The sequence below is a fragment of the Aspergillus pseudoviridinutans genome (genome assembly GCF_018340605.1).
Source record: "Aspergillus pseudoviridinutans IFM 55266 DNA, scaffold_1, whole genome shotgun sequence".
Lineage (NCBI taxonomy): Eukaryota > Fungi > Ascomycota > Eurotiomycetes > Eurotiales > Aspergillaceae > Aspergillus > Aspergillus pseudoviridinutans.
This window is the reverse complement of record NW_025091281.1, coordinates 3,592,874-3,618,207: the sequence shown is the minus strand read 5'-3', so window position 1 is coordinate 3,618,207 and position 25,334 is coordinate 3,592,874. Positions and strand designations below refer to the sequence as shown.

At 49.0% G+C, this 25,334-nt stretch overlaps 7 protein-coding genes across 7 annotated transcripts; 4 read left to right on the top strand and 3 right to left on the bottom strand.

Annotated features, from left to right (window-relative positions):
• Positions 1 to 5,093: 5,093 nt before the first annotated feature.
• Positions 5,094 to 8,154, top strand: ura7 (small subunit rRNA maturation protein UTP4; the record flags this gene model as incomplete). Its single annotated transcript, XM_043297551.1, has 3 exons — positions 5,094 to 6,150; positions 6,211 to 6,443; positions 6,511 to 8,154. The coding sequence occupies 3 exons, from the start codon at positions 5,094 to 5,096 to the stop codon at positions 8,152 to 8,154; spliced, it is 2,934 nt and encodes a 977-aa protein (XP_043153486.1).
• Positions 8,155 to 8,830: 676 nt separating this feature from the next.
• Asppvi_001249 (uncharacterized protein) lies at positions 8,831 to 11,350 on the top strand (the record flags this gene model as incomplete). The annotated part of the gene is made up of 5 exons (XM_043297550.1): positions 8,831 to 8,921; positions 9,011 to 10,386; positions 10,465 to 10,953; positions 11,021 to 11,170; positions 11,237 to 11,350. 5 exons carry the CDS (start codon positions 8,831 to 8,833, stop codon positions 11,348 to 11,350), a joined length of 2,220 nt encoding a protein of 739 aa, XP_043153485.1.
• An 862-nt stretch (positions 11,351 to 12,212) lies between these two features.
• Positions 12,213 to 13,941, bottom strand: phzA (putative serine/threonine protein phosphatase; the record flags this gene model as incomplete). The annotated part of the gene is made up of 3 exons (XM_043297549.1): positions 12,213 to 12,242; positions 12,382 to 12,534; positions 12,604 to 13,941. 3 exons carry the CDS (start codon positions 13,939 to 13,941, stop codon positions 12,213 to 12,215), a joined length of 1,521 nt encoding a protein of 506 aa, XP_043153484.1.
• A 2,354-nt stretch (positions 13,942 to 16,295) lies between these two features.
• Asppvi_001247 (LSM domain-containing protein) lies at positions 16,296 to 16,768 on the bottom strand (the record flags this gene model as incomplete). Its single annotated transcript, XM_043297548.1, has 2 exons — positions 16,296 to 16,541; positions 16,658 to 16,768. The coding sequence occupies 2 exons, from the start codon at positions 16,766 to 16,768 to the stop codon at positions 16,296 to 16,298; spliced, it is 357 nt and encodes a 118-aa protein (XP_043153483.1).
• A 794-nt stretch (positions 16,769 to 17,562) lies between these two features.
• On the bottom strand, positions 17,563 to 18,204 carry Asppvi_001246 (uncharacterized protein; the record flags this gene model as incomplete). The annotated part of the gene is made up of 2 exons (XM_043297547.1): positions 17,563 to 17,981; positions 18,042 to 18,204. The coding sequence occupies 2 exons, from the start codon at positions 18,202 to 18,204 to the stop codon at positions 17,563 to 17,565; spliced, it is 582 nt and encodes a 193-aa protein (XP_043153482.1).
• A 3,241-nt stretch (positions 18,205 to 21,445) lies between these two features.
• On the top strand, positions 21,446 to 23,107 carry Asppvi_001245 (purple acid phosphatase family protein; the record flags this gene model as incomplete). The annotated part of the gene is made up of 4 exons (XM_043297546.1): positions 21,446 to 21,992; positions 22,045 to 22,227; positions 22,283 to 22,627; positions 22,689 to 23,107. The coding sequence occupies 4 exons, from the start codon at positions 21,446 to 21,448 to the stop codon at positions 23,105 to 23,107; spliced, it is 1,494 nt and encodes a 497-aa protein (XP_043153481.1).
• A 484-nt stretch (positions 23,108 to 23,591) lies between these two features.
• Positions 23,592 to 24,814, top strand: Asppvi_001244 (protein MEMO1; the record flags this gene model as incomplete). Its single annotated transcript, XM_043297545.1, has 3 exons — positions 23,592 to 23,746; positions 23,810 to 23,878; positions 23,938 to 24,814. The coding sequence occupies 3 exons, from the start codon at positions 23,592 to 23,594 to the stop codon at positions 24,812 to 24,814; spliced, it is 1,101 nt and encodes a 366-aa protein (XP_043153480.1).
• Between the last annotated feature and the right edge of the window lie 520 nt (positions 24,815 to 25,334).

Here is a 25,334-nt window from a genome sequence, read left to right as displayed (position 1 = left end):
GTGTACTCCGTACGGAATCAAGGACTACGAAGTAGTTAGCGGTACCCGGATGCTGCGGCTATTGTCTGAAGCAGTGATGCGGTGAAGAGAAAACTTCTGAAGAGGGGCGAGAGGAGCAACAGAATGTTTTAGAGAACAACAGAAACTACCTACCTTAGAGAAGTGAGCAATATACGGGAGAATGTAAGTGAAACTCCCGAATACATACTAGATATGGATGCTGTGGAAAGTAAAATTGACAGGTGATTTGCGACCAAGGTTGAAGGTTAGATTCTTGAACTATAGAGTTGGGGAATGCAGAATATCCATGTGCAAAGGGCTCTACTCTGTAGAGCCAGGACGAGTCTGCTGGCTTAATGTTGCACAGAGATCAGTCCCTCAATAGTCGATGCGTCTCCTAGGCTCTGTCTACAGATCAAAAATGTTACCTTCCACCGTAGCTGAGAATCTCTGTCATCAATTATGCATTTTGCTGAAAGAAGGATGTATTTTAAGCATGTATTGCGATTCTTCAATCATGGCACAGATACATGGCCCACTGTGGCCATCTTCGAAGTCATCCTTAAGAAGACATCTCTTTTTTGGTGGTGGACGAGATACACCTAAGCCCAGGTGAAAACTGTTGAAATGGAATGTCATTCTCAGTTCTTCAGCTTCGTGGTCAAGTCTGGGTTAGGTAGTAATAACCATTAGATTTCTTGGCTTTCAATATCTATCGAGGTAGCAGTAGATCATCGCAAGACCAGTGAGTTGACCATGAAATGGCTTCTCAATTAAGCTGATCATTTAGTGTAGGAAATTCCAACTGCATGGTTTCAATTCATCAATTATTGCGAAAGATGTTTTTTTGTTTCCTCTAGTCAGGGTGTCAAGGTCTTGTCTAACAAATTATCATCATCGCCATCGTAGCCCTCAAGGCTCCAATGGAAAACGCGGGAAACATGAATCCAACATCACTCACGCAGCTCAGGCAATATGCCCTATTCTGGAAAGGCTATGCCACAGTTGGGGCAGTGGCGAGCCTCAACCATGGAACCCTTTTTTTTGGTTTTTTTTTTTTGGTGGTGGTTTTTTCCTCCTTCTGCGACTCCTTAGTTTCTTTGCAACTGTCAGCATGGAAGTTGTAGCACTCCACTGAGTACTGATCGTATGATGGTAAATATCTGTTGTACTGTACGTATGTATGGAGTAATATAAGACAGTATACAGTAAGAGCGGGTGAGAAGAACTGTCTCATAATTACCTTGTCTGATACCGAGACCTTTTTGCATACATGGCGCTAGGAAATATATAGTCTAGTGGATAAGGGAGAGTGGGACCCGATTGTAGTGTAAATAAACGACTCCACATTTAACTCCAAAGCCTTAAACGGAAATAATTGCTCCTCACTGCTTCTTGAATTTCCAAGCTGTTATCCCTCAGTCAAAATGAGAATATTTTATGTTCTACTCGACGGTACATTTATTATTATAACTAATATTTGTACTTTTCACAGAATCACAGGAGACAAAGTTTGATGGGTGGATTTAACGTAGATTTGTGGAGGTATACAAATGCACTCCATATGTGATACTGTGTCCTCTTTGTACAAATCATTGCGTCATTGTTGGACTCGCGTCCCATGCCCCGGCGTTCGGCCTGCCCATTCTGGAACCTTGAATCACGATCTTCAAAAGGGGATGATTCTCCATGACCATTCTCTGTTATTCTTCCCATTAAGTTGATTTGTAGTCTGCAAAGGATTCTTCACTGACTTCATGAGATAGCCCTCTCAATTTACGATGACAAGGCCCTATTTCTGTATAACTATTCTGTGCATCGTCGGGAGTCGAGACAAGACTAACATTCTTGCTCCTGAAAGTTAGTTAGGGGAAGTCTTATCCTTGATGCTTGGCAACACAATCCGACGTGCCTTTGACGCGCCCTGATTCGACAATCGCGACGAGATTGTCATCGCGCTTGTTGCTAATCTGGCGCGTGGTTCTCCAGATAATCCTGATCCAGAAATTAGAAAGAGGTGCCCATCCCGCTTTTCACGCTTCACCAGAGACTAATCCCGGATAATAAATCAGAAGGATTTTGGTGACTTAGACGGAGTAGTTCGCTTATAGCTACCCGTCCGGTTTGCGGCGGATTCGCCCATGCCTTGGAACCCTGCAAGCTGTGAGACGTTTCCAAGATTCCCGAGATTGCTGGAGAAGAGTAGCGTGTCTTACGGCGTCTGGGTTTTGGGTCCTGAGGCTGGAAAAGGAGGGAGTTAATTTGCAACCCCCTAGGCTACCATGTCAGCCACCTCCTGAAGCTAAAAGCAGTGCTGCCTTGTACCACCATAAATTATTAATATCCGATTTTCGAAGTTTCCGTGAAAGTACGGTCACATGTCTTCGGATATCGCCTTATGAGTTGTCCTACAGATTTCCGACGTCGCAATGTGTCTCGTTTTATTATCTTGAGAGATCATCGAGAGAAGTGGTCCCTTTTGAGAAGACGAAAAAGTGTCGTTTAGATCCTTGCGTTCATAATGATGACCTTTACCGTTAAGGACTCCTACTCCGATGGCCAGATGCATGAGTCCCTGAGCTTGCTCTGAGAGTAATCAGGTCACCGTTGCGAATGGCTAGCATATCGGTCTTGCAGCAATGTTCAGTACAAGGCTAAAAGCYCCTCTGCACTCATTCTGGGGCATTTTGGTAGTCGAAGTAGCTGCCAATAAAGCAGCTTACCCAACGCAAGGCTAGCTTTATGGAACGCTAGGAATACCCTTTCCGGTTCTACTGGTTGACTTTTAAAAATTCCCCAATTCCGTCAGAGCGTAAAACGGCCGAGACAAAACATGTTAGATAGCATATAACCTACATTTGTACCCTTCGCAGATTGCGTGTTGACTGGTGGAACAGTGCGGGAGTTACTCTGTATCGTTTAAACATTGGGCAAGCCTCAGGCTACTATATTTGCAAGTAGATAGATTTCCGATGTCCGTAAATAGTTTGAAACACTCATGTAGTCGAGTAAAGCATATCCTCTCGTAACGATGTAGCATCGCTTGTTGCGTGCGTCCGAAATATGCTTGTGCGGTACCACTAATGACCGCCCTCTCCAACTTCAAAAAAAGTTACTAAATAGGGAAAAAGTAACGAGTCCACGAACGCGCGCATTGATATAGATGATAGGCCACTAGGCGCTCGAGGATCCTGACGTCTCCAGCCTGTCAGATTTATCTTGCACCAGAGCCGGAATCAAGTGTTCGAAATCAAGGACATGGCCCCTAGTGCTTAGGTATCTACCGATTACTCGATTGCAGGAAGTGCAGGCGCACGACTTACAAAGACCACAAATCCGTGTGCGGCTCATGTTTCTAAAAGGAGAAGCACTGTCATGATTATCAGGGATGATGCCATTGCCAATCAGGCCAATCGACACCCCGCACCATGGACATCTTGGGATCGAATCAGAGCTGGCACAGACGCTCCTTCAGCTGGACATGGGTAGAAAATTTAGTGGGCTAGGAACTCAGAATCCTTTCCTAACTGCTCATTTGTCGGACTTCATTGTTGAGGATTTCGAAGAGCTCCACCTCGATCCTTATCTCACTTCTAAGTTTCCTCATATTCAACAGTGGCCGAGTAGATCTAGACATGGCGTGCCTGATATCCATACATCTGCGGCTATCAGCTTCACTAATTATCCCAATGCATTGTACCTCTTGAGTGCCATGTGTACTCCCACCTCTATTCAAGTAGATTTGAACTTCCTCTCCAATTGATTCCTATCTCCGACACCATCACGTCGTGTCAAATCATTCGAGCTCACAGGCAGGCATCACAAAAGACGTGCATAAGTCTTCCTGTTTCGCCCCGGCGCACGGGACCAGGGTTGGACTGACGTGGCAGGCCCCAGATCTCACCTCGGCCTATCAACGACCAACGACTTTGGAGTCTTCTTGTGTCATTAATACGACATAGGTCTATGAAAGTTCAGCATGCCGTGCTAAAGGCTTTGACTTGGTTTCTGGCGCTGTGGGTTACATCTGGGCCTGTCCGGCGATACCGTCTAGACTACAGGTTCTTGAATAGTACACATGCATGTATACTGTGCTGCTATACTACTAGCAATTCTCTTGTGAAGCGGCATAGACTGAGCGTTTCGTATCCTAGCGCAAACCCTGATTCAGTCCCCGATTCAATGTCGATATCTGACCTCCAGCTGCATGCTTGTGCGACATGACTCTGGTAGTACCACACCCAGGTCTTAGTGACAACCATTCCGTGTCTGATATTGGGTCTCTGTAGACTCGAGTGTTTGGAAATCGGTTGCTCAGGAGCTTCCTTTATTTCCCCCCCTTTTTTTTACTTATTGGAAAAACGAGCTATCCCGGCCAGTGATATGTTCTGCTGGCTTCATGAACGCTTCTTGATCTCTTTAAAAAGGGAGCTGGCTTGAGCGTAGTAAGTCAGTCGTGGATATATAAATATAAATACCCTTGCCCTACAAGTAACAATCGTCATAGCAGATACTGTTCGTCCATCCTGCCCTGCATTCGGATCCGGTCACACAACCGAACATTGGGACATATCTCAGACCTAGAATTAGACAAGTTGAATCAAAAACGTGCCCCTGTATCGTAGATCTCAGAACTGTCTGCGGCTTTGGTGATCGACGTCGACTGGATAACCGCCGGTATGACACAAGCAGCTTTCTAGTATTTCCATATCATTTTCAGAGACGTACAATCAAAGTTCTCATTGCATCACTTAATAGCTAATCTCTAGAGGTCAGTAGAAATGAGGGCCATAGTCGGTACAGCTGGACGATATCACGTGACAAGTCTCCGCGGAGTTTTCCTTGGCGCGCTAAAAATTGTATTCTACGGGCAAGAAAAAAAAGTTGAGAAGCAGAAAAAGAACGTCAGAAACGCTTAACACCACGAACGACAGTATTCCACGATATTACCGGAATGATTGTTTAGCGACTGGCTCTAACTCTTGAGCCAAGGTAGATATCTTCCTCATTTGACGGATCTACCCTCCTCGCTTCCCTTCCCTTCTACTTCGAAATCTCCAATTCGAGACCTTGATCGCATCAGGTGGCCAACAATGGATATTCATCGTTGCCGTTTCGTGCCTTACAACCCCCAGGCGATCAATGCGCTCTCATTCTCTCACCCTCCCTCCGCGGAACTTGCCGGTCGAGGCGTCCCTACCCTACGGCTTGCCATCGGCCGCGCAAATGGCGACATCGAGATATGGAACCCAATGCGCGGCGCCTGGTTCCAGGAGACGGTTCTGCGCGGAGGAAAAGACAGAAGTATAGAGGGGCTTGCATGGACTCTAGATCCCCCAGAGACTGGACCCGACGGAACCAAGATTCCTGGGAAACTGCGATTGTTCAGCATTGGATACTCGACCGCGGTAACGGAGTGGGATCTGGAGCAGGGCCGCCCCATGCGTCACTCGAGCGGAAACTACGGTGAAATCTGGTGTATAGCTGCGCAACCGAGATGGCAGGCTACGAAGCGTGGCAAGGATGGGAAGCCTCTGCCGCCTGCAGAGGGAGAGTACACCGGGCAGCATCTCGCGGCTGGATGCGCAGATGGCTCAATCGTGATCCTGTCTACTGCCGACGGCGAATTGAAATTCCTACGGCTGATGCGTCCTTCTACAAAGAGAGCGAGAGTCCTTAGTGTCACTTTCCAAAATCGCAACACCATCGTGGCTGGTTATGCGGACAGCTCGATTCGACTATTCGATATTCGGTCTGGGCAGCTTCTACGTACAATCTCTCTCGGTAAGGGACCGGCTGGTGGTCCCAAGGAATTACTGGTTTGGTCAGTCAAGTGCCTTCCAGACGGTACCATTGTTTCCGGCGACTCTGCTGGCGAGATCCGGTTTTGGGATGCGAAGAATTACTCCCTCATCCAACGTATACAAGGTCATCTAGCAGATACCCTCGATGTCGCTGTCAGCGCCAATGGAGATACAGTTGTCAGTGGAGGTGCGGACCAGAGGACGGTTGTGTACAGGAAAGGTCCGGGAGAGAAAGGCGAAAAGAAGGGAAGATGGGCTGAAGTGATGCACCGTCGGTACCACACCCATGACGTTAAGACCTTTGCGGTTTATGAGACAAGAGATATCAGTATTGTTGTTTCTGGAGGTAAGATACAACTCCCTTTACTTTCTCTTTGAGGTTTTTCGGCGAGTTGACATTCCTTAGGTCCCGACGCCTCACCTGTCGTACTCCCATTGCGTGAATTCGGAAAAGAACACCACAGGAAGCTCTCCAGTCTGCCGCAAATACCTCAACTAGCGTCTTCTCCTTCCTCTAGGCTTGTGATGAGCTTCTGGGACAGAGAGGTCAGCATCTGGCGCGTATCCCGTGGCCCAACCTCACCACATGATAATTTGGAGGGGCAGAAGCATCGACTCGTCGGAAAGGTTTTAATTCAGGTGAGAATGCAAAATACCCTTTCCTGCAATGACAAGCTGCTAAGGCGTGCCCTATCGCTTATCACAGGGCGAAGAAAACATCACGTCAGCGATGCTCTCCGTGGACGGAAAGATTCTTATTGTTGCTACGGTCTCCGAGGTCAAGGTTTTCTCCGTCCGACGACGAAAAAGTGATGAAAGGGGGGCTTTACGCATAACAAAGTTAGATGTTCCCGCCGCGTTCTCTGAGGATGGTGCACGAGCTGTGGCCATATCACCGGACAGCCGGTGGCTCTGTGTGGTTCGACCTAATAGTGCCATCTACCTGGCTAGGGTCATGCCTGCTTCGTCGCCTCAGGAGAAACCACAGATCTTACCACAGCTTGTCAAACTTGACAGGGCGACTCGGCACACTCGTCACGAGAAGGCTTCCCATGGTACTCTAGGGGACTACGAGAGAACTGTCCGCTGCGTTGTCTTTTCCGAGAACAGCAGAATTCTAGCGACTGGTGATCTTTCTGGCTGTGTCGATACCTGGTTCCTGAAGAATGTCGAGGACTCGTCTTCAGAAGCTGCCGACAAGCGCAACGGCGCTGCAGATTCTGAAGATGAATCTTCGGACGATGAGGATGAGCGACCAGTGATAGACGGAGAGCGCTGGCAGTACGCCAATGCTGACTCACCCATACCCAGACTCAAATCTGGGGTGCTTCTGCTCTCCTTCCGCCCTCAAAGTCCGGCAGAAGCAAAACTTCTCACAAACGGTACTGATCAGTCTTCCCAAAAATCTCTCAGAGGCGAGAGTCGATTGATGGCTCTCACGAGTGAACATCAGCTTGTGGAATTCGACGCTCTCGAAGGAAAGCTCTCGGACTGGTCAAGAAGGAACCCCAAGGCTTATCTTCCGGAGCAATTTAAGGGGGTCAAGGACCGCGCAATGGGCTGCTTGTGGGATCTTTCCGAGTCGCGTGACCGCCTGTGGTTGTACGGTACTTCTTGGTTGTGGATGTTTGACCTGAACCAGGATTTTCCCTCTCCGGAAGAGTTGACGGAAACCGTAGATGGCCACGAAGAAGGAGACTCTTCGACACAGCTCGTTAAGGCATCTTCGGCTAACAAGAGAAAGCGTGAGCAATTAGAGGAAGAAGAGAAGAGAAGAAAAGCGAACAGCGGTGCTGGTGATCGAATGTCACTGGCTCAATCAGATGTTCACTTTGGCTCCAAATATCGCAAGATCGAAGGACACGATGATTCCAAGGGAGAGTGGGTCTCCCTAGACAAGGAGCGCCCACGAGCAGCAGGAGATGAAGAGGCCTTTGAATATGACGAAAACTCTACAGCAGGCAATGACGCAGCTTTGGCGCGACTTAGAAGAGGAAAGCTTGAGGAAGACGAAACCAGCACTCCGCGAAAGCGAGTTTCTCTTGGGCCTCGTGATAAGCTTCTCTCGCTCAATGGGACCAGTGATACACCAGCTCGGAAGCCAAATGATCAGGACGTGCTTGACACGCCCCAGAACCAATTGGTGCAGTCGAACGGATCTCAACCGGCACGTCGGTGGTGGTACACGTACAAGTACCGTGACCTACTCGGCATTGTGCCTCTGAGCTCTTTGTTGACCGAGGATGGTGTTGAGGATGGTACTGCTGGCAATACGCTGGAGGTTGCCGTTGTCGAGAGACCTATGTGGGACGTTGAGTTGCCAGGTCGCTACGTCAGGGATTACGCATAGGCCGCGAATCGCTTTGTTTGCAGAAGTGTCTGAGGAGAAATCTAGGCACCAATGCTTGATCGTTGATTTTGCGAATCCCATTGGCAAATGTTCTATTTTATACTCGGAATTCGCCATTGAACGTCATACTCTGCACATTTTGTCATCTGGCGCTGTGTATATTTTCTCATCTGCCTATCTTGTTTGACTTTTGTACTCACTTGGCGAGCTGGGTAGGTCTATTTATAAATGGATAAAAGTTTATTCTTGGAATGAGTCTTTCGCTTCTGCCTGTACCAGTGATGGTGAGGCTGCAGGCAGTGTCATTAGCTCTTTAGCCTTAGGCACCGAACACGACGGGGCTGGTGATCGCGCCAACCACGACCTCCGCAGTTTCACCTCTGATGTACGCCTGGTCATATTTCTACGCAATAAGCCGTATAAGTCCAGGCATCAGCTTAGTCGCTGAACAAACATGATGAATTGAATCAGATTCTCTCCAGCGAAGCAAGCTTCAAAAGGCTGCTCTTCAAAAGCCAGCCTTCAAAGGCGAGTTGCAGAATGGCCCTCAGCCCTATGCTCCAAGTCTGTATAAACCGCGTCAAGGACCTGGGCACACCCAGCTTTCAACTCCAGGATTCCACATGTCTCTAATCATCTCAGTCTTTTTAGTAACTGAACAACCTTGGCTGTTACGATGGAATGGTCACACTCGCTGTGTGTTGTCTGTGGTGCCAAGATTCCATATCATAGTCCGAAGGTATCCTGGCAAAGGGACTTCCGCGCAGGTGTGTATCTTGTGACTTTCTTCAAACCTTTTATATTCCCTGAATTAGTGACGACTGCCTCAGGGCATGTTGAGTTGACCGCCCAATAGTGAGATGTGATCGAAACTCTGGGCTAGAGGGGAGGCCGTTCTTGACTGGGGTAGGTGGCTACGTGCCGCTAGCGATAATACCTGACTGCGCCGCACCGTCCGCAGTTGAGAGGCGATGGAGCGACGAAGGCCTTGAGTTGTCTGCGGAAGATGCCTTCCCTCCTCTCGTTGGAGAGCGACTGCGCCCACAGCCTGGATTTCTCTTCCACGAGGTCTGCTGGGACCTGTTGATAACTCGGTTAGCGCCCCGATCTGTTCCCATCGAGCGGCTCTACGATATCTTACTTTCATGTCCGGCAAACAGAAAGGGATGGTTAGACTGGGGTCACAATTATGGCGGGCTCATGGATAGAGCTCCTGAGGGATATCCGTGGGAGGATGTCTCCATTGTGGGCTTTATTAAACGATATCTGGGAGACAAGAACTCACCCTTGTCATTGGCAACGGCGAACCCTATAATTGTTCCCGAGTTGAAGCAGGCTCTTGTGGACTCTCAAAGAACAGATGTTCCAACGGCACAGGCCTCTTTAATAGTACCGGTCTTTCAGAACGCGGCGGATTGCTTTCAGAGACTGCCGCAAGAAGTCCTAGAGCTCATCCAGGTGCTTCTCCCCTCTCACAGCGTCGCCAATGCCAGGCTGGCTTCGAGGTCCTTTGCGAGTCTACCTTTCAGTCAGACATTCTGGGCCTCGAGATTCGATTCTCATCAGGAGCGCGGATTTTGCTTCGAAGCGACGGATCCGTCATACAGCAGCATCGCTGAGCAGCGCAATCGAGACTGGAGAATTCTTTATGAAAAAACAGGCCTACTGTTGATGTCTTCCCTTGAGCTGAAGAATAGAAAACGGGTCTGGGATCTACTCGAAGACCTGGCGGATCTTCTTGAAGAACCCTTGAATAACGATAGCTTAATCAGGACGCTGCAGGCCTTCCCAGCAAAGCCATCTAAAGCATGGAGACCCGTTGGAGGAGACTTCTCTGCGCAACCTGCGGACCGCTTCCCTTGTGGTGTAAAATGCAGGGAGATATATGAACAGACAGTCTCAATCTCAGCACCGATCCGAGCCATTAAAATCTCCTTTCGGCGTCTCAGTGAACAACAGTACATCTCCGGCATACGGTTCATTTTCGAGGACCATCAGGAAGTCATTCTCGGCTACACTGTGACGGCAAACGAGAGAATGCTCGACATGGGCGCCGGATGCTACCGAATAACTGGCTTCATCACCGCCGTCAGTCCCAGAGGCATCATGGCCCTACGCGCTGTGACAGACAAAGGCGACGTCTCATCCTGGGTGGGATCCTGGAAAGAGAACCCCCAAACTCTCCGATTATGCATGAAAGAGACCATTCATGAAATAAAAGGTTATTTCGATGTGAGTGTTATATCACACCTAAGCCTCTTCCACAAGCACACAGGGACGAACCTACCTAACAAAACCAACCTACTATAGGGCTTCAAAATGGTCTCCCTAGCCGTTCCGTCGAATCTCAACCCGCTCTTCCCCTCTGACTCTAGGGGCGAGCACCTCCCGCTCCGTACAACGGGACTCTGGTACCCAGACATCCCAGCACCTTCTCACCACCTCCACGACGGTACGTTCTCAGGCCGTCAAATCCCCCTACATGAATACCGGCCTCTCGTGCACATCATGTTCGGCGGACTCAAGGGCCATATGCTGCAATACCTCACCCGCATCTCAGTAACAGTTTCGAAGACCGCAATCGTCGGAATCGATTTCTTCTACAACGACGACGCACCCGTCAAATGTCTCCAGGCTTGCCCGGCAACCGCCACGGGCGACTACACAACTAGGATCCCCTTCCCCATTGACGGCCCGGCTGGTGAGCGGTTGACGGGGATCCAGGCCGATACGGGTGTCTTCGCGAGTGCGCAGGACTGCAGCAACCCTTACAACTACGGCGCGATCACGTCTTTGAAGGTAAGTGGCCCAGATCGAAGACAGTGTTTGTCGATGGAACATACTACTGACTACGTACATGTCACAGGTAACCACGAACTTCAAGCCTGTTCCCTTCACCTTCCAACCGAGTGCTATCCTGCAGCTGCGACTCCCTGTGGGTCCATGCATCCGCCAAAGATCCAGAAAGGCGGAGATAGCTCCTGGGATGACGTTGACGGGGATATACTTCATGCATGTGAGTAGTCATTTAATGGAGAATTCTCTGTGTCAGCCAGCTGATTTGTTCTACGTGGATGACCAGGATCCAAAATTCGGGATGTTAAGTATGGGATGTATTTCTGAAGATCTCACTGCAATTGAGAACGGGCTACAGGAGAGTTTAGAGGATGAGATAACGTGTCGAATCATTGGATGAGGTTATCGACCTGGTGCTTCGACTCAGTAGTGATAATACTGACAGCAGCAGCTACAAGGCACGTAGAATGATCAGTCAAACTTGTGACATTATGATGCGAATCGAGAGACTATGCTGACCCCATAGGTGTCAATTTGTGATCCCTTAAAATGTCTAATAGTGTTTGTAGAGAACGCCCATGCCCAAGCTGCACCGTGAGACAAAAAAGGAAACAACGAAAATAAGCAATAACTACCGCTCTCAAAGATATATCATGACGAAGTGAGATAGTGCGAGGCAAGAGAGGAAAGAGTTGAGAAATTGTAGAAGAAACACCTGGAAGCGAATACGACAGCGGCTTCTGCCAGCTGTTCGTGTCTGTTTTCCCTTTTCGTGACTCATGGGACGAAACCCGATAACTGCCCAGAATGGATGGAGACAGTATATAATCGTTGGGAGTGGCCAGCGGCGATTTCGAAGCAGGTACTTGTCTCATCCGCGAGGACAAGTGTTCCCTGCAACTGGAAACTAGTATCGACCAACCTGTCTATGCGGAAGACTGGACCCGTCAGACACAGGGCTCGGCCGGCCCTATTAATGTCATGCGGGGCAGCCTGTGATTTGAAGGCGCAAGGGTTGCTGGGCAGCAAGGAGAGCAGCCCAGAAACTGACCACCATGGCGCTCAGATATTGATGGTGAGAAATCGATCTCTTAGAGCCTGTACCGTACCATAAAATGCTTCTCGCTTCCGAGTAATACCGAAAGAATATGCACTTTTGAGAAAACGTCACATTTGGCATCAATTGGTCGAAATGGGCTCGGAGATGCTTGGCGGTAGCATGTTGCAAAGACCAGTTTCTTGGCGGGTGATCGGTGGAACGGTTAATAGCTTTGGGCCGATACGTGTGCGGGCTAGAACTATTAGTGACTTGTGCTCCATGATGTGATGAGACGGATAGGCAAGGAATAGACCACAAGCGCTTCGGCAATGTTGCACGAATAGGTGGTGATCTCTCTTGGCGACAACGAAGTGAAGTAAGGGTGAACTTACAGGACTGCTTAACATATTATTCCGCTCTTTCCTGCCCTTCTTGATATGGTTCTTCAGAGCAGTGGAATCCAGCGGTTTGAGTAGCTCAAAGCTACATAGCAGCTCCCCCGACACTGACATAATGGCACCCCAATTATCAAACTCGCCGCAGTACTACAGACGCCAGTCAGCAAACACTGTATTCTTCACAAAAGAAATGCAAAAGGAAAGTTTGGTACTCACATTAGGAGCTGAGAAGACAGTGACTAAAATACGGTCCTGATAAAACTCGTACCCGTCCTCGACCACCATATGGGCGCGGCAGACCAAGTCGAAGTCATGACGCTGCAGAAAGTTCATGATAACCTTTTTACCGAAGCAATAACTGACACCGCGTTCGTTGGGCTCCCAATCTTCTTCCATGTCTGCTGGGTCGCTCCACAGGAGATCATTAAGCAGGCCATAGTCAGGTACGTCAGTGGGCCTTGCAATTCCCCGAATATCATCCATATGAGAGAGGCTAGGGGACAGTCCACCATGAACACAAAAGATCTTGCCAGCGACGGTAGCAGCGATAGGAAGGCAGTTGAATGTATCGATGAAAGTCTTCCAAATCTTGATGTTGCAGCGCCGCTTGCACTCATCATAGAATCCATAAACACGAGTGACGTTGGCACATTCATGATTACCGCGGAGAAGGAAGAAGTTCTCGGGATACTTGAGCTTGTAACACAGGAGGAGAAGGATCGTCTCCAAGCTTTGTTTGCCACGGTCGACATAGTCGCCTAGGAAGAGGTAGTTGGAAGCGGGAGGAAACCCACACATCTCGAAAAGTCGAATTAGATCTGTATATTGGCCATGGACATCGCCCACGATTTTCACGGGTGCCGACAGCTCTAGCAATGCAGGCTGGGAGAGGAAGAGCTCCCGTGCCGCTGAACAAATGGCCATGATCTCCGCATTCTTAAGGCAAACAGTCTTTGTGACTTTGGTAGAGTAGCCAGCATCGAGAAGTCTCGAGATCATGTCGTCAAGGTCGATAGACTTCAGAGCACCCATTCCCATACCTGGAGATCCAGAAGTCTCTAATGGAGCATTCATGATGAAGTCCAGGATAGGATTCAGCTGGTTCTCTCTCTTGATGAGGATCGATTCGCCGACTTTCTGGGTCGACGGGCCCGAGGGCGCAGCGCCGGAGGGAGGTACATCGGATACATGGTCGACCTCGCCACTCTGCTGCATTGCATTGACATCTTTATGGCCTCGTTTCAAGCTACTCGACAGGGAAGGAGATGGAGGAGGCTCAGGAGCATCGGGTTGAGAAGAGGTATCATCGGGAGAATGGACGCTTTGGTTGGTGGAACTGCGTCGACTGGCTGTCGACTTGACCGATGCTGCGTCGGATTTATCGTCCGGCAATCCTGCAGTCGATCCTCTGGGACTGTCGCTACTTCGAATCTTGGACCGGATGGAGCCGCGAAACGAGCGAAGAGACTCCTTAGTATCGGAGCGAGAGAAGGATGGATAGGACTGCAGAGAGTCGCCAGGGCCAGAATTGCCCTTGGAATGCGACTGACCCATTACTGCAAGGCGTGGATATCTGCCAAGCTCGAGATTGTAAGATCCACAAAAACGTGTCTATTCAAGACGATACGAAGTTCCGGGCTCGCACTGGAATGCTCGGGCCTGTCTTGGCCAGCACGACGGTGCTGAGGTTATAAATTAGGATGGAAATCCGCCTGTGAGAGTTGAACGAAGAGTATGCCTTCAAAGTGTGCTTGGAAATAGTTCCAGATGCGGAATATTGCAATTCTCGTTCGTTTGCCAACCGATTATTGTCGGTACAGGAAGAGAATTTCCACAGCAGTAGTACCGACCGTTCAAGTTGAGGAAGGAGGAGGGAAGTTTGCAGGAACCGACCGAGAGGAGAATGGCATCACAGTGCAGTGTCCAATCCACAGAGCTAGCTGGTCGGAAGGGAAAGCTCCGATTCGCCGGTAAGAAGCTTCTGAAATATGTGAGTTAGTATGAGCGGAGCAGGGCAATGAGGGACAGGACACTGGGGAACAGGGCAGGTGACCGACAATGAAATACGACTAGGGCAATGGTATGTGTGCGGAGGTGGCTGGAGAGGATTTGCGTGACGGGATGAGTTTTGAGTTGCCTTAGGATGGAGGGGAGGAAGAAAGGATTGCACTGGACGGGGAAATACTGCGTCATTATGGGGTCTGTGATGGACGGAGATACGGTACCTGGGACTGGAGCAGATCGAAGGGACGAGACGAACCTGTATGAGCCTATGAGGCGGTACAGCTCAAGAAAGTATGAGATGAAGAAAAGAGTCTGAAGCTGTGAGGAAAGTAGAACGGACTGAAGGGAGGGAAAAGAGTAATTTTCTCTGTTCGTAGGAAGTGAGTTGATTGTGGCGTAGAGGAAGAGGTCAACATGTGTACTAGTACGGAGTAGGTACCACTTCGTTTGCTGGGATTTGCTGGGCAGCGGATTGTCACTCTCGCCTTCTCAATCTCCAGGCCGTCATTTTTGGGTCTCGATCATGCAGCGGGTGTGGCATTCCCCGGATCATTTATCGGCCCGGATAAGCTCGGATCTGGGTTTGGAGCGCGTAAAGCCTATTGAAGAGTTGCCCCAAGTCGATGATGGTGATACCGTCCCTAGGTAGTTCTATAAATAATCCGAATACATCTATGGTTACTTCGTAGATTCTCCATGTTTACTTCGTCAGAGAACCCATTTCCGACAATTTTTATCGAAAATCAAAAAAAGTCATTAGCATCATCACATTGACAGGCCCGCTGCTTGTCTTACATCAAAGAAGAGAAAATGAGGTAATGGTGGCCAATCACCAGCAATGTCTCATTTGTCGTCTTTCCACTTCTACCTACCTTTAGACTCCCGGATACTGCTGAGCCACTGGTCAACAGCGCCTCTGGACGCCTCGTGACTGGCAAGTGTGGAATTAAATTTGACACATCCCCAGCACGGACAACACGATCTCGTTTTCCCCCTCTTTTCTCTTGGCTTGGCGGGGTTTTCCAGCGTTCTGGACCTTTTGAGTTCTTACAGATGTGAACACATTCTACAAGGAGATTTGAATTCAGTCCGGAGAGCATGTGATGGGCAGTATGAGTCAGCCGTTCTCTAGCATATAGCTACCTGTACATCGCAGTGATCTAATGCTCCTCCCGATTATACCCATTCTGGATGCATTCTGATTGCTTGAGGCCCTTGATCGTATCTCTCGGGTCGGTGAATATGTAAATGCTTTCCGGGGGGACCTCCGAGTTATTCTCGGCCCGCTAAATCTGGCTCTGTCAAGCTAAAGGTGACCATACAAAGCAGACAAGGCTGGACCAAGCTATGCCGCCAGTCGCCTTGATCAATAAAGCAAGCTAGTCAGTAGCAGGTTGCTTTGTAACTCGACAGGTTTGAGTCCCGGGCATTGAACGGCACGAATAGGAGCCTTCCTCAGTTCACTGCAGGAACACCGCCATTTCGAACCCCACCATGGGCCAGCGCAGAGCTGACTGTAGCTACTATTGCCAAGCCATATCTCCTGCGCCAAGTGTTCTCCTGCTCTGTCTCCCAACCACGTTGTAGTCATAGTTAATGCGAGAAGCTGCGTTGGTTATCCTGCCGGCGTCTTGGCGGCGAGCGATGATATCTGATTTGTGCACAGCAGGAGTTTTCAAGCAACAGGTCCGATAATCTCCTCGCTCCCGAATACGCAAGAATGTTGCACAGAGCAGTTTACCACGCCCCTCCTTTCGAGGGCCTAATAACTCATAATCCCCTTCATTCGTTGTAGAGCCTTGACCACGCGACTTGCGCCGGCCAAAATCGGAGCAGCTGTGGCAGACAATGTCCGCGTATGGCTCGACTTCACGAACATCGGATATGCCGATCAAAGAGAGGTGTTATGACTTCCTCAATGTGTCTCGTAGACGGCTCTGTTGAGGCGTTTCCTCAAGTTCAATTTTCGTGATATGCTGCCCAGGAACAACGACAAGACCGATAAACCGGCTGGTCATATCCACCGTGACATTTTTTGGCTCAGGCTTTGCTTCGATCTGTTCGTTATTGGCGTTTGCCGTAGCATCCCTGATGGCTGATTGGGAGGGAAAGCGGTATTCGTACGTGCCCGCGAGGATAATGTTTCTTTCCTGAGAGACGTAAGCCCCAGTCAGTGATTGCTCGTAATATTCCCCAGAATAATATTTGTCCCTGCCTTTCTTCAAGACCTGGAAACCGGGTCATGACAAGGCCATGGCGCACTCACCGCATCTGTACATTTGAAGGTGCCTACAAACATGCGCGTGTCTGTAGTGTGCACCCGCAATGTTTGTCCGATCAACGATTCCAGATAACGAATAGCCTGCATTTCATCCATGATTTATGTTTCGCCGCCGTCTGACAAGGCGAAGACAGCAGTTTCACGTTCGACTCCGTGCGTTCGGCCAATGGAAGAAGTATGTTGGTCTGTTTTGGCTGCCGAAGAAGAATAACGAAGGACCGCTCTACGCGCCAATTGGTGAACTAGCGGAGAGAATTGACAGGTCCTCAGTCTCCTCCAAGCAGGAGAATTTGGTTGGCTTTCGCAAGTACTGTCGATCGGCTGACAGTGCCGGATAGCTAGTTTGTGATGGACTGACGGTCAGTTGTTGAGTGAAACCTGAGGCTTTCAAGGTCTCCGCCTGTGGTCGCATGTGACACATGACCTCACCATTCGTTAAGATATTGATACCAACCTTCATAGTAAACAACAAACAATTCTCTACTTCCAGAAAGTAGTATAATATTGTAGACTACTGGTCTCGTTCGATTTTGATTACTCCTTTCAACTTTATTTTCGATAAATATGACGTGGTTATATTCATGCTTGGAGGTGTCTTTGAGATGTGCATTTTGGGCAGAAACCAACCTTACAGCGCGCCATGAACAGATCAATGAACGGTCAATACCGGGAGTGACGTGCTTAAGCGATCAGGGTAATGCACGAAAGCGGTCAATCAGACCTATATGAAGGGAACACCGGCAGATACAGGGCAGCAGTGTCTCCGGTCGGATGTTATAAGGTATCCAGATAACCAAGAGAAGGTATATATCATCGTGGGTATTGGGATCCGCTGATACGCTCCAGTTGTGACATACGTACGGACAGCCGATTCGAAGGAGATAAGACAATCATGCCCACGCCAGAGCTCCAGCCCATCTCTTCGGATCTTGACCTGAATCGTCGGAACTTGATTCCATGCCCATATCCGCATGGGCGCTCGCAAACTGCAATGCTGAGCTACTTGAGCTGCTCTCACTTGATATGCCTGGAGAGGCTATAATATGATTGCAATTGTGCAGGAGAATGCTCTTCGACTGTGAGGTATGGTGCGTTTGTCGGTCTGTCGTGTCGTTTGAATGGGGAAGAGAAGAGGAAGCGTGATATGTTTGAAAGAATTTATGCAAGGTTTGCTGGCGCGGGTCGGTAATTTCCGATGGCGGTAGTGGTTCTGAATCCATGTCTGCGTCTTCATCCTCATCCTGAACGATTGGCGGAGCAGGTCCGTGTTGGTGCTTTTGAGCATTGAACAGCCAGCGGAGAGTATTCTCTATAACCATCAATCAACAAGGCTGAAGTATATGAAGCGTAAGACCAGGCCAGTCCTTACCATATACCACTTTCTCATCTGGTCGATCATCTCTGAAACGCTTCCGTGTTCGGCTGTGAAGATGTCTTGGTGAATCTTCCACCATTCGCGACGGCCCTGCGACAACTGGCACTGTATTTATGGGCGATAGCGCGGAGAACGAAGCTTTTCGTTTGAGAGACATGGCCCTCTAGTGCGCTGCAAACAATGATCCAGAAGTCGAGGTCGACAGAGTCTCCGCGCTGCCAATCAGCCGCTTCTGCGAATGGCGAACTCGTAGAGCACTGGAGAAGCAGTATCACGAAGGAACACACGCCAGCGCGAGTTCATTCGCAGAAGAGAAAGAAGAGAAGTAGTGTGTCCACGAGGCTGAAATGCAAGGGGTTGTTMGCGAGCACATATGCAGGGAAATTGAGAGTGGTTGGCAACGCAGCGCGTCCTGGCGATACGAAAACTCGCGTCATAATTGGTGCCAGTTACAAAAATGTACGCTAGGCCACATTGAGATTAATTGGCACCATGAGGGAAGACCAAAGATCGTGACAGTCATAAGAAATAAAGACTAATTGATACTCAAAATAAGATAAATGAGAGTAAAATGATGCAAACCAGGCATTGTCTTCAGGCTTGAGTACTTTTTGTCTGGCTGTCTGTCCAAGGTCATGTTACACATCCTCATGGTAAGGTCTGCGGAGTCACACGAGCTGTTGCACAATTTACTTCTTAATAACCAAACAGCCTCGAGCCACTAAGAGAGTCGAATGTAATCAGCTAACGGAAGGAGAGACATTTCCAAAATCAGAACACAAACTAGCCATCTTTTGAACGAATATTGACATATGAGAATTCCTAATGACAGGGGCAGGCAGAAAAGCTGCCTACTATATATCTCGCTGCCTCGCCACCAAACCGGCAAAAGTACAAGTGGACACGCTATGAATCGGATTTATAGTCGATGATGTTCACGGAACCAGTATGTTTCACGGCCCAACAAAGATCATCAGGTCCCACCTTATTGATCTGACTGAAATCTTGCGTAGCCGCTAGGGGCTACTGACGACTGTGGTCGGCATGCCGCTTTTGGCTGGACCTCACGAGCCCTTTCTCAACTCACGGAGAGATCAGGACAAGCCCACTGAGACCGTCGAAATTGCAAGTGTAGTTGCGGCCATCAGGGGTGCTCTCAGTGTAAGTTGAGTTGCCCGGGTGGACAGATAGCTCCTGTCAGGGCCGACGCAATTAGGGTTGACGTATGTGAATTCAGGCAGTCATCCCAAGTACGCATCCTGAAAGAAGTTCACTAGGGACTTAATATTGGATGATGCGCCACTGTTCACGGCCCATGCATAGTAGAGCATCAACATCTCCAGGTGTCAAGCAGTAGTTGGTCCAGGTGTGGTTGTTCTCACTTAGCTGGACCACTGGGTCATTACATGATTGGGAGCACCAGCGTCATAGTTTTCATGCCCTGCAGAAGTTGCAGAGTGGATAGATGCCCAGTTAGGGTTGGTTGTCTATGAGAAGGCTTGTTCATGTATTTGGCCAGATTCTGAAATGAGTGGACCTCACCCCTGGAGCTGTAGAATGCCAGTTACACTACAGCTTGCGGACGGAGGCCACACAATATGCTCTTGCACAAAGCCTTGCAGGGCAGGTTTCAGATGTCCTGGATTTTATCAACGTATGGTCCGGAATATAGGTCCCGTAGAACTCAGCATTGTTACCATAGATACCATGGTTAGGATCGTCTGTAACAGAGTCGAAGTCGTGAGGCTAGATTCTCGCCACCTCTTCTGAGGGGTCGACAATATTGAACGGATTGCAGAAAGAACCGTTGTTGATTGGATTGGCCTGACCCGTAACCTTCTGTCCTCCGAGGACGTTGTCGACGGACTGGTTTTCCATAACAGCCAGCACCATCTCTTTACTTATGCCCTTAAAGTCCTTGACCCAGTGAGCTGGGCCTGGCTGTTGCATGGTAGGAAACGCTGCGATTAATAGTTATCGAGGCCACAAGAGCCAGCAAAGTAGTAAGATTTATGATTGTGGCTAGCAATGACTTTAATTGAATGAGTGCTGTGCTCTGATAGATGAACCGCTTCTGCTCACCTATAAAAAGGGATTAATCGTCCATTTTATATTGAGCACTCCTGGCAAAGCATATTATATGCTATTTTTGGTTGCCTTTCGAATGTCACAAATATAAGGACTTGATTCTAGTTGTGGGCTAAAATTGGATTGCATTTGCGACAGTCCAGTCCACATTGCTGGTATGCTCTGTCGTGCCATACCCTTCCCTGAAGTCCTGCGGACAAGATAATAGCTACATTATGGAAGGATGCCTACTTCTGCAGTTGCGTCGTGCTGGTTCGATAGGCTCCCAGCGGCGTTTGTAACAATGGTCAAGTTGATCGTAATTTGGCATACTTGCTCACATACATCAAGCGTCTTATGGGTACAACACCACATTCCTTGACTGGCTGGTTTTCGGAAGCACGTGTGATGGAACACCGCAGCATATGGATAAAAAAAAGGAATAACGCAACGACTTGCCAGTAGACCGGGCTTATCCCGAAAGCCAGTTGAGTTGTAACTTGATTGAATTATTACTTGAGACAGCACCTGGTATGGCCAGTTCATGTACACCAATGAGGGTACTAGGGCAGTGTGTAGGCCAATGTGCACAGTTTTGGGCACACCATGGCTGCAAATCTCGATGCATCTGAGGTAGTCAGTTCTGGTCTTGATCGGTGGCCCGTGGGACAGGTTCCAATCTGAAGTGAACGGAAATCCAGAGAGCAAACAGTCAAGCCCCATGGTCCTATGGCGGACATCCATCGTCATTATTGACTGAATGCGAACATCAAGCAATTGAAATGGAGTCGATTATATAAGAACAATTACTGACTGCCGGGCCAGTGGCCATCTTTCGGCTTCCCGATTCCTGGCTCCACTCTGTCACTCGATCCGATCTGCCTCAACTTGCGGGTCCTCCGACCAGCTCTAGACAAGGTATGCGATTTCTCATGGTTAGGCCATTGATTTCAAGCAACGAGTAATGCCTAATATTACATATATAGATCAGCTACAAAGGGTGTCGGGATGTGTCATCAAAACCCAATGTCCTCATACTATGAGTGGACTGTTTAAGCTTCGACTACCTTAGTGCGATTAGACTGATTCGGGAAACCCCCTGTCCCTTGCCAACATTTGCAATAGAATCTAAACCAATAATGTAGGCGCATGATTTGCACGTGCTAACTAATACAATCAAATGATATACGGAGTAGAACTCATCGCTGGGACTATAGGGTGATTTAAAATTACATGAAAATTTTCGACAGTAGCCTTAGGTATATATAATCGCGAATAAGACTTTTCATGCGCGTTATTCCTCATTCAAAACATCTCACAATTGTACTACAATGGATAGTATTGCGTCTTCCATTTTGGCTGCCATCGCAGCGTCCACTCTCTTCACCGGCTCCATCGCGGCTCCCACCACCCAGCAGCATGAAACTTATCCCATGCAACTTCGCCTGGCATATGCTGGACCACACGGCATGACTGTCAGCTGGAACACCTACTCGCAGTTGCCTCATCCAACAGTTTGCTTTGGGCGCAGCCCCAAGCATCTGAATCGATGTGTCTCCTCTAACGTCTCTGTCACCTATCCCACTTCCACGACTTACAACAACCATGTCTCAATAGTCGGTTTGGAACCTGATACACTGTACTACTACCTGCCTCAGCATAGCAATGCGACTACTCCCTACACCTTCAAGACTAGCCGTCAGGCCGGTGATCAGACCCCTTACACCGTCGCCGTGGCGATTGATATGGGTCTCATGGGTGCCATGGGTCTCACCACCAGTGTTGGAAAGGGGGCTCACAATCCTCTTGGCCCTAACGATAACAATACAATCCAATCCTTACAGGCCCAAGGAGTCAACACTGACTTCCTCTGGCACCGTAAGTCTTCTCAGAAGTAACGTCTACTGAGCAAAAATCTAACGTCTCCTAGCTGGCGACATTGCGTACGCTGACTACTGGCTCAAKGAGGAGATCCAGGGGTTCCTTCCTAACACCACCATAGCTGGTGGTGCTAAGGTGTATGAAAGCCTGCTGAACCAGTATTACGACGAACTGTCTGTTATTAGTGCTCACAAGCCGTATATGGTTGGACCTGGTAATCATGAGGCTAACTGTATGCATTTCCCTGCGGCATAAATATTTTAATCTTCTGCTAACCGCCACCGTAGGCGACAATGGTGGCACCACTGATAGTGTGCACAACATCACCTACAATGTGGGCATCTGTATGCCTGGCCAGACTAACTTTACCGGATTCCGAAACCACTTCCGCATGCCCAGCAGTCAGTCTGGTGGCGTGGAGAATTTCTGGTACTCGTTTGACAACGGGATGGTCCACTTCATCCAACTTGACACTGAAACAGACCTTGGTCATGGGATAGTTAGTCCTGATGAGCCTACCGGAGCTGAGGGCGAAAATAGCGGTCCCTTCGGTCTTTACGATCAGCAACTTAAATGGCTTGAAAGGGACCTGGCCTCTGTTGATCGGACTAAGACTCCATGGGTGGTTGTTGGTATGTGAAGACCGAGTACTTGACCGCATAATTTGAGTACTAATAGTGAATGTTTATTCAGCCGGCCACAGACCCTGGTATGTCAGCGGTAAGAACCAAAGTGGCACCATTTGCGAGAACTGCCGCGAGGTCTGGGAACCCTTGTTTTTGAAGTACAATGTCGACTTGGTCCTGTCTGGCCACGCCCACTACTACGAGAGGAATGCCCCAATTGCCAACTTCAACGCTGATCCGAATGAGTTGAATAATCCCACTGCCCCCTGGTACATTACCAATGGAGCTGCAGGTCATTATGATGGACTAGATTCACTGGTCCGCCCTCTCCAGAGCTACTCCCGCTATGCACAGGATACAGCATATGGATGGAGCAAATTGACGTTCCACAATTGCTCGCACTTGACACATGAGTTTGTGGCAAGTCGGAATGGCACAGTGTTGGATACTGCTACATTGTTCAAAGATCGGAAGTGCAAGTGCTAGTTGAGATTACAGCGCGGCCCGTGTGCTAGGGCTATACAAACAGAGTGATATATCGATGGCACTTTTTAACTGGCAGATGTGAGGATATGAGCAACTGGAGATTTGTATGCAGATCCAGGCAGTCCCGTGATTCCCATCCAATGACAGGCAGCTAGAGGAAGCACAATCATCTGGTGGCGTGGGCAACCGCTGTGACTATAACTATTGGCTAAAAGCATCTGGCGGAGGGAATGGGGATATTGGTGATGGTGCATTTTGTTGAGGTAACCTTACTTCGGGACTTGGGTACTCTCTGTTTTTTATTACCTACCTAGGCCGTAAGCTCTAGTAGTATTGCCGGACTCCACTATGACGATGGTCCCGCTTCCCCGCCTCCATGGACGATGCTTTCCCAACTCGCTCAACAATAATAGACGACATTAGCATAGCCGTCTCCAGGATATATGCGAAGATTTTTCAGTATCAAGAATAAAAAGCAGACATTATGCAGTCCAGAGAGTCCTCCCACGCAGGCTCATGGTACTCTGACAACCGCAGCACTTTGACCCGCCAACTGGACCAGTGGCTCGCTCAAGTTCCCAACGAAATCGAGGGAATCGGCTCCTTGCCCGTACCTGGCTCCCGAGTTATCATTGCCCCGTATGTATCACAGAGAACTGGATAAAAAAGTATCGTACTCGGGAGATGGTGCTGATGATCCAGTCACGCGGGCTATGCCTACTCAGGACCATGTGCAGCTTACGCATACAGAGCTCTGGACTTGTCCCAGGCGTGAGAAAACGGCCCTGCTCATTGCTTGCTGTTTTTGTTTGCTGACGGCTTGAGACCAGGAAGCGGATTTTTGTGCTCGGCCCATCGCATCACCACTATCTCTCGACACTCGCTCTCCCTCAGCTAACGTCCTACTACACCCCGCTTTCGGACGAGCCCCTACCGCTTGACACAGAGCTTATCGCTCAGCTTCTTTCGACGAAAGCAGTTAAACCGAATGGATCAACAGTCAGTTTCACAACTATGACCCGGTCGATCGACGAGGATGAACACAGTATTGAGCTTCATCTGCCCTATATCCACCGTCTGCTACAACTACAACATCCCGCCAAGCGGACATCTCAATATCCGCCCCTGGTACCAATTTTGGTCGGAAGCACTTCTCCGTCCACAGAGCAAGCCTTTGGAGCCTTACTTGCTCCTTACTTGGAAGATCCTTCCAATGTGTTTGTAATTAGCTCAGATTTCTGCCACTGGGGCCTTCGCTTCAGCTACACATACTACATCCCCCAAGCTCCCAAGCCAGGGCCGAAGCTTCCTCTTTCCGCCGATGCTCTGCCTCAGCCGAGCGATGACCTGGATGAGTTCGAAGAAAAAATTGAGCTGGTATCAGCGGGCCACTCTCTCCAGCGGAGAGACCGAATTAACAGTCGTGAGCCAGCAATTCACGAGAGCATTTCTGCTTTCGATATCGCAACTATGGCTGCCATAGCTACAGGCGAGACCGAAAATTTCCTTGATGCCATACAAAGAACAGGGAATACGGTATGCGGCCGTCATCCCATTGGGGTGATCATGGCCGCGATTGAAGCAAGCAAGACCCGGGAGGACGGGAAGACGGGCGCGTTCCGTTTCATTCGGTATGAGCGTAGCTCGGATGCAGTTGATGTGACTGACAGTTCCGTGAGCTATGTCTCTGCCTTTGCTGTCTTGTAGAAAGCCGTCCTCGTCCTTGATTTCTACTCCTGAGCGCTTACGGTGGGAGTTACTTAGTTTGCTTACACGGTTAGACATTAGGGATTATTAGTCTATGATTTGTTTATCTTATGGTGTGATGCAACCCGCCTTGAGCCATTATATGCGATTTACCGCTCTTCTTAGTACAACCCTGTACGCCTTCATAAAATCCAATGATGCATGCTCGCAGACATGAACCAGTAACACCATGGATGTCGCCAGAGCTGCGCATACAGTGACACATGTTCTGAATGGGCATGTAAACTTCCCTTCCACCGGGCCTATAGCTGCGTGCCGTTTGAACTGTTACAGCTCATTTTCATCTACTTCGCCGATCGCTGGCTTTAGATGCAACTGACGACAGGGATGGCTGCTCAAGAATCGTTACAATGATCCTAAGATTCACTATCCGCGTGTTTCTCCGAGACTCCAGTAAGAGACAGTTGGGACCATGTCGACATCACACGGGTTTGAATATCGAACTTCGCGTTACACAAAC